Below are 15815 nucleotides of genomic sequence, written 5' to 3' on the forward strand. Positions count from 1 at the left end.
TACTGGCTAGCAAATGAGCTGGAGGAGGACAAGAGTAGAAGACACTCAGTGATAAAGGAGGTGATGTGGCAATTCGCTGGGCTATGGGCCATGCAGAGTTCTTAGGATTTCCTATTGATAAACTCAATTAATTCTCACTATAAACCCACCAAGAGGGAGCGTGGTGGTTCAGTTGGTTAAGAGTCTGCCTTGAGTTAGCAGAGCAAAAGTAAAATTAAATCATGCATCCACTACACACACACACACAAACACACACACACACAAGCCTGCTTTCAACTTAGGTCATGATCTCAGGGTCCTGGGATCTGAGTCCCACATCAGGCTCCCTGCTCAGCAGGAAATCTGCTTCTCCCTCTCCCTCTTCCCCTTCTCCCTGTTTGAGCTCTCTCTCAAAAAAATAAAATTTTTTAAAAAAATAAATAAAATACACCCACCAAGAAAGCTCTATTTTAATTACTCCCATTTTTGGATGAGCAAATTGAGGTTCAGAGAAGATAACCAAATTGCCCAAGCGTTCAGAAGAGTGATTTCAGAATAGATTCAAGCACATGCAGACTGGCTCTGGGCTGACACTTTAAGCCTCTCCACTATTACTTATTGGCAAGTTAATGATTTCCTGGAGGTGCAAGAAAAGCACCTAACACCTAAAAATATTATACTGACCTTTACTTTTTATGCATGTGTATAAAGCAGAGGTTCTTAGCCATTTTTTAATACCTCAAATCCACCTCCTCCCACCCCCAGGAATCTGATGAACACTATGGGCACTCTCCCTGGTAACCTTTCATAATACTCTAGCTAAAATTACTTTGTAAGTGGAATTAAACTTGAACAACTCAAAGGCATATAATAAAGGGATTATATTCAGCTCTAATTCTAACTATTAATTTATCTAAGCCTGGAAATAAAACACCTTGTGGGTTAAATAACAGTAGCAGAAGGCAATTTCAGAAGTACTTGTGGGAGGCAAACCATAAAAGACTCTTAACCCTGGGGAACAAACTGAGGGTTGCTAGAGGGGAGGTGAGTGGGGGATGGGCTAAATGGTGATGGGCATTAAGGAGGGCACTTGTTATGAGCATTGGGCGTCATGCAAGGGATAAATCACTAAATTCTACCTCTGAAATGAGTAATACACTATATGTTAACAGACTTGAATTTAAATACTATCTTGAAAAAGAAAAAAGTATTAGTAACAAAGTAGAACTTTTTAAGTTTTAGAAGTAGCAGATTAAAGAGGCCCAGTTTGGTTCGGGAGCTCCGTGTACAGTTTCCGGATTAATCAAGACAGCAGTGTCAGTAAATATTATTTATACACACCATACAAAATGTTTTAAATGCAATCTACAAAACTTATGAATAATTAAAATTTGGGATATGGAAAATACGTTACAAAAAAATAAAAGTAAAGAAAGAAAACTTACTTAATTATAAATTTCCAAGTATTGGCATGAAACGCGTGGTCCATACTGGAAATAACAGAGCAGATATCCAACAATGAATGAATAACTACAAAAAAAGATAACAGAACTCTTAGGACATTCAAATGTCATACGGGGGAGTTTCTCCTATATTTAAAACTATCTACAGATCAATTCTGACATCTGTTAAAGTAGGTAGTACAGTTAGAAAAAAAACTTTCAAAGTAATTTTTTTAAAAATAAGTGTCATACTTTTGATTTATGGTTTTTACAAACTATAGAAAATTAATTTTTGATATTTACACCTAAGTAAAACTAAATGACCTAAATTAACTGAAATGTTCAGTAGAATAAAAATTGTACCCTATTATAATTGAAATATTCTGTAGCTATTCTAATCCAAAATGACAAAATAAGCTGCAAAGGAAATACCAAACAAGGAATTAGAGCAAATACGCAGTATTTATGAAAGGCTTCTACTCTTTCATTTTATTTGTAAAAATGGCCAGTGACTTCCCCTTCTGAATCCACAGTTCCGCTCCACATTGCTCCGGGGCTTAGCTGTATGACACGCGTTGGTCAGTCAGATAACAATAACTACGAGGTCAGAAAGATCTAAAAGCGCCTGCACACTGGGGCTTGCCCTCTCCTGATGATGACCCTGAGGCTGTCGTCAGGTGACCGAACCCAGGCTAGTCTCCTGGATGATGTGCCACATGTGCCCAGCTTAGTGCTTCTGCCTCTGCCAACAGCCAGATGTGAATGTGGTTACTGCAAAAACGCGAGCGAGCGAGCCGGTTATACCACGTGGACCAGAGAAAGCTGTCCCAGCTGAGCCCAACCTAAACTGCGGACTCACAGAATCGCCAATAAATAAAGCAGGAGTTGTTATAACCTAATAGATTTGGGGGTGGTTTTTTTACAGATCAAGAGGTACCTGGTATACTGCACAAAGTCAACTTAATTCTTTATACAGACGCTATCAATGAAATCTTTGTCCTTATACATTACTGTTCTTCAAACTCTGGGTTATAATGCATTGCTGAGTGATAAAATTATGAAGCAGCCATCAGCAATTCTTTAAAAATGAAACAGTATGACGGACTACATTACAGGTAAAACAGGTATTATTTTACATATAATAAATAAATGTGGTGTATACAGATACATTCACAAACATACCCATATACTTCATTTCTTACTGAACTATGGTTTAAAAACTCTGAAAGCTCCTGCCTCAGAATCTGGACTACTTTAGAAGGTATAAAGTTGCATGACTTTCTTTGTTAATCACTGTGGAAAAATCACGTATGGTGAATATTAACTGAATATACAAATTTATGTTAAGGCATCACATATCAATTTTATAAATTCTAATATTTGGAAGATTAAAAATATATCAGGTAGGACTTAAATTTTTTTATACATCATGGTAAAATACCATGAAGCATTAGAAACAATGTTGGGTTCAATAATTAGTGGATATATAGTTTAGTCAGCATATGTCACATATTAAGTAGGAAGTTTTCTCACTTACCTATTACCATATTCAAAATATCATCATTTTCATCTATTAAAGGGTCCATGCAAACCATATCCAGGAGTTCCATTAGCTGCTTTTGCAGACAATAGGCCTCCTTGAAAAGAGCCTGGAGAAGATCTGAAACTAGGTGTAAATGCCCAGAATAGACAGATTCACTATCCTGATCACAAATAAAAATAAGAGAATTAGCAAATCATAAAAAAGCTCAAGAGCCAAGTTTACTTTAACTCATTCCATCACTGCACGTAACTTTAGTGCTTTCTCCTGAATTACATATTTACTCATTAAACCAATGTTTAGTGACCATCCGTTATGTATCGTGTACTCCAAGAAACACAGACACGTATAAAGCATGATCTCTGACTTCCCAGACCTTGGAAATATAGAACTAAAAGTGAGATACATAACGTTTGGTCAGTACCTGACTCTTAGCACCCTATCACCAAAGAGAAGCGTTAGTTAAACCACTGATCTGATTCACCCAATGAAGCCCAGTATCAAAACTGCCTGTGACCCACAAATCCTATGCCAGCTTTTATGCTTTAAAGTTGCCTTAGGAATGTAGACATGGACTACAAAAGGGCTGGTGTCCTTTTATAGGCACCTAATCATTAAGGAATTCATCTGATCCAACAATACCATGAAAGAACAATTTCAGGATTCCTGTGACTCAACACAAATCTGTGTCTCTTCTTTCTTTATAGAAAGGAAAAAAAATAAAACAACAAAAACAAAACCACGAAAGCCCATTTTTAATCACTTCCTTATAACCACTTATTTTCAAACAAATATTTACATACAGGCACACCTCAGAAATATCTCAGGTTCAACTGCAGACTACTGCAATAAAATGAAGTTAAATAAAGTTTGTTTTCCCAGTGCATATAAAAGTTATGTTCATATTACTCTGCAGTTTGTTAAGTGTGCAAAAGCATTATGTTGAAAAAAAGTGTATATACCCTAACAAAAAACATTTATTGTTAAAAAATACTAACCAGCATCTGAGCTTTCAGCAAGTCATAATCCCTGATCACAGATCACCATGACAAATAATGAAAACGTTTGAAATATTTCCAAAATTACCAGAACGTGACGAAGAGACATGAAATAAGCAAATGTTATTGAAAAAATGGCACCAACAGACTTGCTGGACACAGGGTTGCCACAAGCCTACAACTTATAAAAAAACAGTGTCTGCAAAGTGCAATAAAACTAAGTGTGCCTGTACGTGGTTCTTTGTTCCATGGAAAAGTCTACTCAAGTAATATAGACTAATATGTAAAATCTTATGTCCAACACTATTTTCGTCAGCCCTTTTGCCTGTGGATTTCAGGCCATTTAAAGTATACTTAGACTCATACTCACCTTACAATGTACAAATGTACTTTTGATTACATGTAGGACTGAGGAAGGAAGACTATGAATGTTTTCTAGAATGATGGCGTCCTGGGTGGCACAGACATGCTGAACACATCCTGTAAGAGCTGCTAAGAGCTGCACCATTGTCTGGAAATAAGGAGAGAAATTTCATTCACCCTATGTTTTTGTTCACAAACATAAAAAGTATCAGACATGCTGGGTACTAGGGATACAGCAGTGAACAACACGGATCCTGTATTCCTCCTTCACTGAACATTAGTCTATCAGAACTACAAATACTGGAACAACTGGCCAGCCATTTGGTTTTTTAAAAAGTCAGAATCCTAACCCACACATCAAAGCATATGGCAGGTGTTCTACGTACAAGTTTTGAAATTATAGGTAAGGCAAGCTATCTTCATCACCTGTTGTCTTATATAAGTTTGGTGTTTACTCAGCATGAACTGTATAAAAAAAACACAAAATTTATTTTTTTTTGCATTCTTATCTTTAAGTCTATAAATTTAATTCTAGCACTGGGCCACTACATAAAGGATATATAGCTAATTAATATCAGTATAAAAATTCTTACACTGTTCAAGGTCCTCCCCCATACCCTTTCTAATAAATTTGACACACCTGTAAAATATTCCTTAGAGTGGTCTGGATTTCTAAATTATGGCTTGACAGTCCTCTGGCTTGACTGGTTAACTCGCACATCATGTCATCAAATAATTTCACAGTCTGTGAAAAGCAAACATGTTAAAAGAGGAGTAACAGAAAACACAAGAAAGGGAAGACATATCTTTAAAGAAAAAAAAATCAAACATTTTTTTATTCGTAATAGCCACGCAATATTATCTAGCTTAACACCTGCACTTAATAAACAATGCATATGTTTTTATATAAAGTAGTCATAGAACACAATCTTTTAAAAGCTTCAGACAGAAATTGATTTGTTTTCCATTTCTGTGGTTTGAATCTATTTAATAACATCCATGTAAAAATCACTCCAAGTTCATTTTTTGGTGCCATAACAAAGGTGAGTGCTGGGCGCCTGGGTGGCTCAGTGGGTTAAAGCCTCTGCCTTTGGCTCAGGTCATGATCCCAGGGTCCTGGGATCGAGCCCCACATCAGGCTCTCTGCTCAGCGGGGAGCCTGCTTCCTCCTCTTTCTCTCTCTCTCTCTCTCTCTGTTTGCCTCTCTACTTGTGATCTCTGTCAAATAAATAAATAAAATCTTCAAAGGTGAGTGCTACCCTAACCAATAAAGGTTGATGGTCTCAACCAATAGATGTTCACATGGGTATTTATAAGGGTATTTTCCAGGGGTGATGATGAATTTGTGTTGAATTACCTATTCACTTGCATTTTAACCAGTTTCCCGTTTTGATCAACTAAAAATACCATTCCTGGGTTAGAGGTACTATATGTGACCTTAGAACTAAGTTTTTTGGGCTTTTTTTTTAATGTTATATTAATCACCATACAGTACATCATTAGCTTTTGACGAACTGTTCCAAGATTCATTGTTTACCTATAACATCCAGTGCTCCATGCAATACGTGCCCTCCTTAATATCCACGACAAGGCCAACCCATCCCCCCATCCCCCCACCCCTTCTCCTCTAAAACCCTCAGTTTGTTTCTCAGAGTCCACCGTCTCTCATAAGAACTAAGTTTTGTTTTTTTTTTTGTCTGTGATGTTAGCTACCCTAAGATCTCAATACTCAGATTTTTCTAAACAATTTAAATGGCCTAAATGTTGCAAGAATAACAACACAATGTAATCAAATAGGAAAGTTTCCCAAAGGCAAGCTAACACTCAACATCCTTATTTTAATCTATGTAACAGCTGGATCTTTTTCTGGTAGTCAAGAACAAATTCTAAGAAACTTTTAGATAGAGAACAGTAGAATGAATATGAGTAATAGAAATTTTGATGATTATCTGCTTCAAAGCTAAACTTGGAAATCATTTTTAAAAATGTTTTACTTTTGGCACCAAAATACCCTTAATTCCTTCAATTAAAAAAAATGCCTGTGCTTTTCAGAGAAAAAGTATACTATATATACCTAAAAGGTAATAGGAAATAGAGTAAAAGGTAATAACATAGTTGGTGAACTTAATGTCTCCTCTTGGTTATTTGATTTTACCAACATTCCAGCCTTTTTTTATTCTAAGACTTCTTCAATAAAATTTGGCTCCAGGGGAGCCTAGGTGGCTCAGTCAGTTGAGAGTCAAACTCTTGGTTTCAGCTCAAGGTCCTGATCTCAGGGTTGTGAGATCAAGCCCTGCATAGGTCTCCACACTCCCCAGGGAATCTGCTTGGGATTCTCTCTCCTTCTCCCTGTGCTCCCTCCCCCCTGTGCTCTCTCCTGCCCTCTCTCTCTAACATAAATATATAAATCTTTTTTTAAAATTGGCTCCGTTTTTCTAGACAATAAAATTTAACGATTATTAATAAACTCTACAGAGAAGATCTTAGCTAACTTCATCACTCATCCCACATATTTATTGAATTGTTTTAAAATACAGAAGTACTTAAAATTACCTACAAATAATATAAACTCAATTAAAGGATCTACGCTACTTAAAATTACAATGGTTTTAATCACCTAATGATCACACTAACACCATTATGTTCTCACCTGAGCTCTATTTCTTGCTAAATTATTTGTATATCAAATATGTCTGATACATTAAAAAATAAAGGAGCCAAAGTTAAGAATAAATGATTTAAAACTGAGAATAGATTTAAACAGCCTTTATAACACGGAGACTGATGAAGACGACAACAGTACGACACCTTTGGCAGCACTTGTGAGAAGAAAGTCTCTTCCAGTGTCAGGTGGTTCATATGAGGTAAAAACATTTCCACAATAATTTTCAGAATTTCTGTAAAGCAAAATAGTAACATATTTCTAAGTCACATGGGAGAACAAAGATCACTGCCACTTCCCCAAATGCAAGAATATATAAGTACTACCAATCTGAAGCTTTGTAGTTTCAAAAATGCCATTTTCTAAGTAGAATAACTATGTTTACTAAAAGATTTTATTGGAACACGTGGGTGGCTCAGTCAGGTGTCTGCTCAGGTCATGATCCTGGGACCCTGGGATGGAGCCCAGCATCAGGCTCCCTGCTCAGGAGGGAGCCTGCTTCTCTCTCTGCCTGCCACTACCTCTGCTTGTGTGCTCACCCTCTCTCTCTGACAAATAATAATCTTTTTTAAAAATTTATTTATTACACACACACACATGCACACACACACACATACACACGAGCAGGGTGGGCAGGGAGGAGAGGGAGAGGAATAGAAAGCAGACTCCTTGTTGAGCAAGGAGACTGACACAGGACTTGATCCCTGGACCCCGAGATTATGACCTGAGCCAAAGGCAAACACTTAACCGACTGAGCCACCCAGGTACCCCTACGCAGAGAAACCATTAAGTATCTAAAATAATAACAAGAAAACAAAAACTCAAAAAAAAAATCTGTATGTCCGCCTTTCGTGGACCACTTAAAGGATGTGGGAACATCTACTGAATAGAATTTGCTATTAAAATCATTATTAGAGATCATTTAAAACCATGAAAAAATATTCACAATACTTTAAGGTTAAATGATAGAGCTTCCAAAATAGTATAATCCCAATCTCAATATAAACATGTACATACAAAGAATAATAACCTGGTAAGAAAATATAGAATCAAGATGAAAATGTTCTATACTAAAATCTTAACCATTTCAGATTAATGGATATTTCATTATCTTCTCTGATTTTCTGCATGTTTCAACTTTTCTACAAACAGTATGTATAAATATACAATATGTATAAATATTCACTATAGAAAGATAATACACTTGATCTTAGCCAAAAGGCCGAGAAGCAATCACTGTAGAAATATATATATTCAGGAAAAAAAAAATTACTTAAAAAAACTAGACCCAACACACAACACAGATTGAAAATTATAAATATCCACAACCAAAGTGAAGTGTAAATAGAATAAGCTAACTCAAAATAGGAGTAAACTATGTAGTCTGGTCTTTAATTCATCTCTTCTCCTAACTAAATAAGTAAATAAATAAGCCAAGTAAGATTAAAGAGCACAGAGAAGATGAGAAAGTCAACCTGAAAGCAGACTGCAAATTAGGTTTTATGTGAGTCTAACCAGTTTAACAACCAACATTTAAAATTTCAATGTGCTCGTATGGACATTAACCACAGTTCAGGCACCCATCCGAAATAAAATTTTAAAACTTTAAGTACTACTTGAAGGAATTTGGTCATTTTAAGCCACTGAAATTTAGAGGTTGTTAACACTACTAGAATACATTTAAAGGGAGTATGAAACTGTACTGAGATATGAAGGACTCAGACTTTAATGGCATCAAAGTAAACAAGACAATTTTACTTACGAATATCCTCAATCCAATTGTCGGAATGCTGATACATAGAGTAAAAAATTAAGGAAGGTAACAGTATCACAGTAATAGGATATTCACGCTAAGAATAAATCTACAAAGCAGCCTTGTTGAAGCTCAGGCAATGAGCAGTAAGAAATTGAAATTAAATTCCAATTACTGGCTTAATTTTACTTTTAAAAATTTAATGTTCTTAGGTAAACAAACTTCAAGGAAATACTTTCAAAACTGAGCAGGGATAAAACTGTCTTTTCAAACTATGTGTAGTTGACATGCTTTTGACAGAGAACAGTAGTATAATAACCCACAGATTTCTGTTTCTAAAACAGAAAAGGAATTTCTCCCTCCTCTGAACCTCTCCAGTATTTTATTTGCACCTGCATTAAGTCACTCAACATGTTCTTCTTTTCATGTTACTTGTGTGACTCTTAAAAAGCCCGCCAGACTGAAATTCTCCTGCACATAGCAGACACTTATAAATCTGACAGTAAGTTTTCCTACATCCATTACAAAAGTTGCGGTAATCCCACTATAAACTGTACACTTGTACACCGTTAAGAATTATTAGAAATTCTCATTGTAAAAGAAGTATTAAAGGATGTGTCAGCAAGAAAAATGAAGAGATTGTAACTCCAGAACGCTAATACAAGAACTGATTCTTCTGACATCTTACTTTGCACATACTAATTTTAGAGCAGCAATCAAAATGAGGTGCAGTCATTAACTCATTTTACTTAGTTCAGTAGGGTTGAATTTGTCTTACAGAAAAATTTCAGCCAAGGTCAAAAAAACTCTAGTCCCTTCCAAAATTAAACCTCATTTATGATTATGCAGACATGCAGGTAAAGACTAGAAAAGAATATGTAAAATGCAAAATATGCAAATAATGTTTGGGTGATGTGACTGTAATTAAAAACTGATCCTGGGTGCCTGGGTGCCTGAGTCGAGGAGCGTCTGCCTTCAGCTCAGGTCGTGATCTCTGGGAGCTGGGATCGAGCCCCGCTTCGGGCTCCCTGCTCTGCGGGAGCCTGCTTCTCCCTCTCCCACTCCCCTGCTTGTGTTCCCTCTCTCGCTTTGTCTCTTTCTGTCAAATAAACAAATAAAATCTTAGGGGGGGAAAAAAAGACAAGACAAGACTGGGGGAAGACGAGGTTTAGGTTGTCCTGCAGGTGATGTCAGACGCAGAACCGAGCGGGAACGCGGACCTGCAGTTACTGAAGGCCCCACGGCCTGAAGCGCACAGAGGACCCGCGCTCCGCCCGGTGTGGCCTGGACCACTGCCCAGCAGGTTCGGAGCGGGCGGACGGCTACGCGCTTTCCCAGTCACAGTCGTCGAGGAGCGCGGCTCTGAACCTGCACGACGGCAAGAAACGCTTCTGCAGCCCGGCGGGGCCGCGCCCACGCGACGCGAGGACGTGTCCCCGAGGCAGCGCGCGCGTCTGCCCGCGGCTGTGAGCAATCCGAGGCTCCCCGGCCCGAAGGCGGTTCTTCCTTCACGCGCAGCTTCGTGCTGAAGGCGAGCCCCCGGCTGCTGGAGTGCTGGCCTCCAGGCGCCCACAGCGAGACTAACCGGGCGGCCAGCCCCGCGGACGCAGCAGGCGAGCCACCTGAGCTGCAGCAGCTCCTCCTCCGCAGCCACGACGGGAAGCGGCCCCGGGAAGAGGGCGGCGCGCGCGTTCCCTGGGGCGCTCACGCCCCCGGCGCCAGGCACGTCTGCGCGCGTCGGTGCCCGCAGCGCTGCGGGGCCCGCACCGGCGCAGCCTCCTGGCGGGCAGGGCCGTCTGCCCCTCACTCAGCGGACCGGTCAGGCCCGGGTAGCCGTGCCCCGCATTGCCCCGGCGAACGCGTCCGCCCTGACCGCACGTGCCGGGCGCAGAGGACTCAGCGGCACAAGGAATGGAGGAGACGCCACAGGCTCGGCCCCCGTCGGGCGGCCACCGGCGCGAACCCTCCCCCGCGCCATCCTCGGCCTCGGCGGCTCCTCCGCCCACCCGCACCCAGCGAGGGTTCAGACCTCAGAAGCGCCGCCCGCCCGGCCGCCAGCGCGCCGCGGCCGGAGCGAAGCAGCGAGGCCTCCCGCTCCTCCTCCGTGGGGCGAGGGCCCGGGAAGGATATGAGGAGCCGCGGCAGGACGGACGGCAGCTCCCGGCGACACAGCTCCTCCGGCCAGCTCCTCAACTCCTCCAGCGGCGCGGCGCTCCCCGGCGCCGCGCGTCCCTCCGACATGCCTCGCCCGCGCGCAGCTTCAAGCCCGCCCGCCACCGCCCAGACCGGAAGCTCCCGGCAGGCCTTGCGAGCTCTCGCCGGCGCCGGGACCATAGAGAGGGGGCGGGCGGCGCTCCCGGGGCCCTCGAGCCGCGTCTGTTTGGCCCGCGGAGGACTCTCCTCACCGGTGCGCGCACCGCTTCCCGAGGGAGGGCTCCGCGGGGCGCGTGGAGTTTCCGCGCCGGGTGCTGAGACTTTCCCCGGCCGCGGGCGTTCTCAGGTCCGGGTCGCTGACGCGCTGCCCTGACGCGCTTTGCGGGGTGCAGGCGGAAGCCCCCCGACTTGCTACCGCCTGTTCCTGCGACTTCTGGGCTCCCGGGCGACCTGGGACTTGAGGCCGGAAACGAATCCGAGCCCCGGGGCGCTGGGGGTGCGGGGGTGTGGGTAGAAACAGGCACGTGTCCACCCACTTCCCCGTGCGCCCTCCCGGGGTAGGTCCGCTGTCCTGACGTGACGACGCCGCCGGCCGGGCTGGGCTGGAGCGGACGGCGCCGAGGCGTCCCGCGGGGCCGGTGCCTCCCGCAGCCTTGGGGAAGTGGCTCTGCGTGCAGCGATTCTCCGGTCGGGCCGCGTTTGGTTTCTCCGGAGCCAAACCGGCCTTCGCGGGCGGCTCCCGAGTCCTCCCGCTGCGGGGCTTCGCCGGGCGCGCCCCGGAGCGCACACGCGCGGGGGCGAAGGGGCTCGGTTCCCTGAAGCGGCAGCGGCCCGAAGTGGAGAGATCCCGCCGCTTCCGGAGGTCGAGGCGTCGCGGCAAGATCACGGCGGTGAGGACGAAGTCGGGCTTGTCTTTCCCGCTCGGCCGTTGTGGGCTTTCGTGTTTGTGCGAGTTGCTGTCCTCGTCTGTGTGAAGCCTGAGGGGTGTGTTTCCCCTTAACATCCGTCTCCCTTCACCGCTTTTACAGAAAAGCAGCTGGGGGCGGGGGGTGCTGTGTAATGTTACGTTTTAGTGAAATATGTCATTTTACCTTTTTTAAAAAAACTTTATTTTATTTATTTTTAAATAAGCTCCGTGCTCGATGTGGAGCTTGAATTCTAAGATCGAGTCACATGCTTGACCAACTGGCCCCGCCAGGTGCCCCTCGTTTTACTTTCTAGTAACAATTTTCTTTTTTTTTTTTCCTCCAGAGCTAATTTGAAAGGAGAGAGAAGACCTCTAAAAAGGGGTGTGGAAACATCTCTCAGTCTGTGTAACTGTGTGTAAGCAGCGAAGGAAAAATTGATCCCCAACAAAACTAACAAAAATTGAAGCAGGTTTATGTGTGTGTCATCGGTTCTACCCAGAAGTCGAAGAATCCTCCTTTGAATTGAAGGACTGTGTGCCTTTCTTGAGAGGATGACTTTTCAGTTTAATTTTACTGTAGAAAACCATCTGGAAAATGAATCCACACCCCTTGGAGATGGAACTTTGGCCCTGGATTCCTCCAAAGAGTCTTCAGTCTCAGAAAGTAAAAAAGGTCGACGTAGGGACAGAAATCGTTCTACAGAACAGCTTGAGTGGCCTCAGGATCATTTGTTGGAGCATAAGCCAGTGGGCAGCACAGCTCCCTCTCAAGACACAGACGGCTCAGTCAGTGCCGCAAATAGCTCACCTAACCTGGAGCCGCATGAAAACCATCCCTGCGTGAGAGTGGCCAAAGAGCATCCTCTGCCCGAAGATGTAACGAAAGTGCTAGAAAACAAAGTCGTGGAAACATTACCAGGTCCCCAACATGTTAATGTATCCGTTGTGAAAACCATCTTGTTGAAAGAGAATGTCCCTGGAGAAAACATAGTGTCACAAAGCATTTCTTCTCACTCTGATCTGATTTCAGGGGTTTATGAAGGAGGCTTAAAAATCTGGGAATGTACCTTTGACCTACTGGCTTATTTCACAAAGGCGCAGGTAAAATTTGCTGGGAAGAAAGTGTTGGATCTTGGCTGTGGATCCGGGTTGCTCGGTATAGCGGCATTCAAGGGAGGGGCCCGAGAAATTCATTTTCAAGATTATAACAGCACGGTGATTGATGAAGTAACCTTACCTAACGTAGTGGCTAACTTCACTGTGGAAGGTGAAGGAAATGACGTCAACAAAGCTGATGTGAAAAGACGCAGGAAATCAAAAATAGCACAAGAATTATGTAAATGCCGGTTCTTTTCAGGGGAGTGGTCTGAGTTTTGTAAGCTTGTACTAAGTAGTGAGAACTTCTTTGAAAAATATGATCTCATTCTCACCTCAGAAACCATTTACAATCCAGATTATTACAGTACTTTGCACCAGACATTCCTTGGATTGTTAGATAAGAATGGACGGGTGCTTTTAGCAAGCAAAGCACATTATTTTGGTGTAGGTGGAGGCACTTATCTCTTTCAGAAGTTCGTAGAAGAAAGGAATGTATTTGAGACCAGAACACTTGAAATAGTTGATGAAGGACTAAAGAGATTTCTAATTGAAATGACTTTTAAGTAACCAATTTATTGCCCACCGAGTGTCCTAAGTGAAACAAACAGCATAGCCAAAAACTTGTTTCAAATATTTGATCTCTGCTTTGCTATTATTTTTTTAATTATGATGTTTGTTTGTTTATCCAAGTAATATACCAGCTATATTAATAACATGTACTTGTTAGGGAAGATTGAATAAATAGTGTCCTGAGCATTTGATGAGATCTAGGTGATTATTTTGTGGGAACGTTTCCTGTTCTCTACCTTTATTTGGCCTTTCTACCACCTTTGACATTACATAAATTTGTTCGCAAGGAAACTTAACACTTCTTTCTTTCTTTCTTTTTCTTTAAAGATGTTATGTATTTATTTGACAGAGAGAGAGAGAGCATAAGCAGGGTGAGCAGCAAAGGGAGAGGGAGAAGCAGGCTCCCCACGGATCAGGGAGCCCGATGCGGGGCTCTATACCAGGACTCTGGGATCATGACCTGAGCTGAAGGCAGATGGTTAACCAACTGAGCCACCCAGGTGCCCCAACACTTGGTATTTTTAGTTTGAACTTCTTCCCAGTCTTCATTAGTTCCTGTTTACATGAAGTGCCTATGGTCAGATGACCCTGCCATTAATTCTAAGGCTATACAGATGTATCACTAAATGGTACGAACCTAAATGACTAGACTGAACACCTTAGGTAACTAGAAGTTTTTTATTTTTTGTATTCATTTATCTCCTATAAGAATAAGAATTCTGAGCACTTGAATTCACACTGAGATGGGAGAAATAAAGGGGAATCATGATAGTATAAAAGTTACACAGAAACCCCAATAAAAAATAAACACTAAAAAAACCCCCACCAATTGATAACCTAAATTTTCGCCTCAAAACACCAAAAAAAGACAAGCAAACTAAACCCAACAGAGGCAGAAAGAAGGAAATAAAGATTAAAGCAGAGATCACCAAATAGAGAATAGAGGAACAACAGATAAAATTCAACAAAACCCAAAATGGGGTCTTTGAAAAGATCAACACACTTGCCAAATCTTCAGCTAGACTGATCAAGAAAAAGTATCAAATTATTAAAATCAGTAATGAAAGAGGGAGTATTATTAGTGACCTTACAGAAATGAAACAGCTTTTAAGGAAATTACACAAGATTAAACTAAGTGAAAAAGACACTGTTCAGGGGCTGGGAGACAGTTTTGTTAATTCTGTAAATTGATCAGCAGATTGACCAGTCCCTAAGAAACCCTCACACACCAACATTTGTTATCTTTTGTCTCTTTCATGGTAATCACTCTGTGGACTGCACTTGCAAACTACCTTTTACAACCTTAAAAGACACAAAAGGCAAGTGTTGAACTATGTTGAACTTAGAATTAAGCCTTTGGATCTCTGTATCTCAGTGCGGAAACCAGATTTTGAAAATTAAACTTTTTAGTTTTTCTAAAAAAGATTTTATTTATTTATTTGAGAGAGAGGGAGAAGCAGACTCCCTGCTAAGCAGGGAGCCCAATGTGGAGCTTGATCCCAGGATCCTGAGATCATGACCTGAGCTGAAGGCAGATACTTAATGAACTGAGCCACCCAGGTGCCCCTAAACTTTTTAAATTTGATAACTATGGATTCATGTGGGAGAATATATGTGAAAAATAATGCAAAGAGATTTTGTATTCCCAATGGTGACATCTTGCAAAACTATGGTACAGTATGACAACTAGAAAATTGACATTGATATTGTCAAAATAGAAGAGTTTCATCAATATAGAAGTGCCTCTGTTGTCCCTTTTTTTTTTTTTTTGACTACACCCACTTTCCTCTCTGCTTCCTTCCTTTCCTAACCCCCTGGAAACTATAGCCCTGTTCATCTCTATAATTTGTCATTAAAACATGTCATACACAGGTGCCCCCATGGCACAGTCAGTTAAGCATCCAACTCTCAGTTTTGGCTCAGGTCGTGATTTCAGGGTTGTGGTCTCAGGGTAGTGAGATCAAGCCACCGGTCGGGTTCCGCTCCCTGCAGAGTCTGCCAAAGATCCTCTCCTTCTCCACCCCAGCCCCCGCATCCCGCTCTCTTCTCTCTTGCTCTCTCTCTAAAGTAAATCCTTAAAACATCCTTTAAAAAATAAATAAAAATTTAAAATGTCATACAAATAGAACCGCACAGTATGTCACCTTTTGGAATTAGCTTTATTTCAGTTAACATAATCTAATCATCTAATGTCATTGCATTTATCAATAGGTTGTTCCTTTTTTCTCTTTTTGTTGTTGGATAGTGTTAAAAAAAAAAAAAAACTTATGGTGCTTATTGTTAACCCCTGTAGCCAAGGAGTAGGCGACCCTAGGGAAAAAGAATAGCCAAGGAAAATCCCAAATTCTG

General features: G+C 41.7%; 2 protein-coding genes and 1 pseudogene across 5 annotated transcripts in view; 1 reads left to right on the forward strand and 2 right to left on the reverse strand.

Annotated features, from left to right (window-relative positions):
- CUNH1orf112 (chromosome unknown C1orf112 homolog) overlaps window positions 1–11005 on the reverse strand; it is a 48295-nt gene extending 37290 nt beyond the window's left edge. Inside the window, exons 1-7 of one of the 3 annotated variants that reach the window (XM_032863014.1) lie at window positions 10868–11005; window positions 8747–8786; window positions 7131–7219; window positions 4963–5067; window positions 4330–4470; window positions 2959–3124; window positions 1425–1509 (exon numbers count right to left, since the gene is read on the reverse strand). In XM_032863014.1, the coding sequence (XP_032718905.1) occupies window positions 1425–1509; window positions 2959–3124; window positions 4330–4470; window positions 4963–5067; window positions 7131–7219; window positions 8747–8786; window positions 10868–10978 (737 nt within the window). In that variant the 5' untranslated portion in view covers window positions 10979–11005. Of the gene's footprint in view, window positions 1–1424; window positions 1510–2958; window positions 3125–4329; window positions 4471–4962; window positions 5068–7130; window positions 7220–8746; window positions 8787–10867 lie in introns of those variants that run through there. The other 2 variants (XR_004383302.1, XM_032863015.1) reach the window with 2 other exon arrangements.
- LOC116870894 lies at window positions 8131–8218 on the reverse strand (annotated as a pseudogene).
- Window positions 11006–11691: 686 nt separating the features above from the next.
- Window positions 11692–13662, forward strand: METTL18 (methyltransferase like 18). 2 transcript variants are annotated; one of them, XM_032863020.1, is made up of 2 exons: window positions 11692–11792; window positions 12143–13662. In XM_032863020.1, exon 2 carries the CDS (start codon window positions 12351–12353, stop codon window positions 13461–13463), a length of 1113 nt encoding a protein of 370 aa, XP_032718911.1. In that variant the 5' UTR covers window positions 11692–11792; window positions 12143–12350; the 3' UTR covers window positions 13464–13662. The 2 variants fall into 2 exon arrangements, with proteins under 2 accessions (XP_032718911.1, XP_032718910.1); XM_032863019.1 differs by having other exon boundaries at window positions 11692–11781.
- Window positions 13663–15815: the final 2153 nt, after the last annotated feature.

The sequence above is a fragment of the Lontra canadensis genome, unplaced genomic scaffold (assembly GCF_010015895.1).
Source record: "Lontra canadensis isolate GAN:19392208 unplaced genomic scaffold, GSC_riverotter_1.0 scaffold24, whole genome shotgun sequence".
NCBI classification, from domain to species: Eukaryota; Metazoa; Chordata; class Mammalia; order Carnivora; family Mustelidae; genus Lontra; species Lontra canadensis.

Bases quoted from the DNA above. Each gene is read 5' to 3' on its own strand.
- METTL18 (XM_032863020.1), top strand. From the start codon at position 12,351: ATGACTTTTCAGTTTAATTTTACTGTAGAAAACCATCTGGAAAATGAA.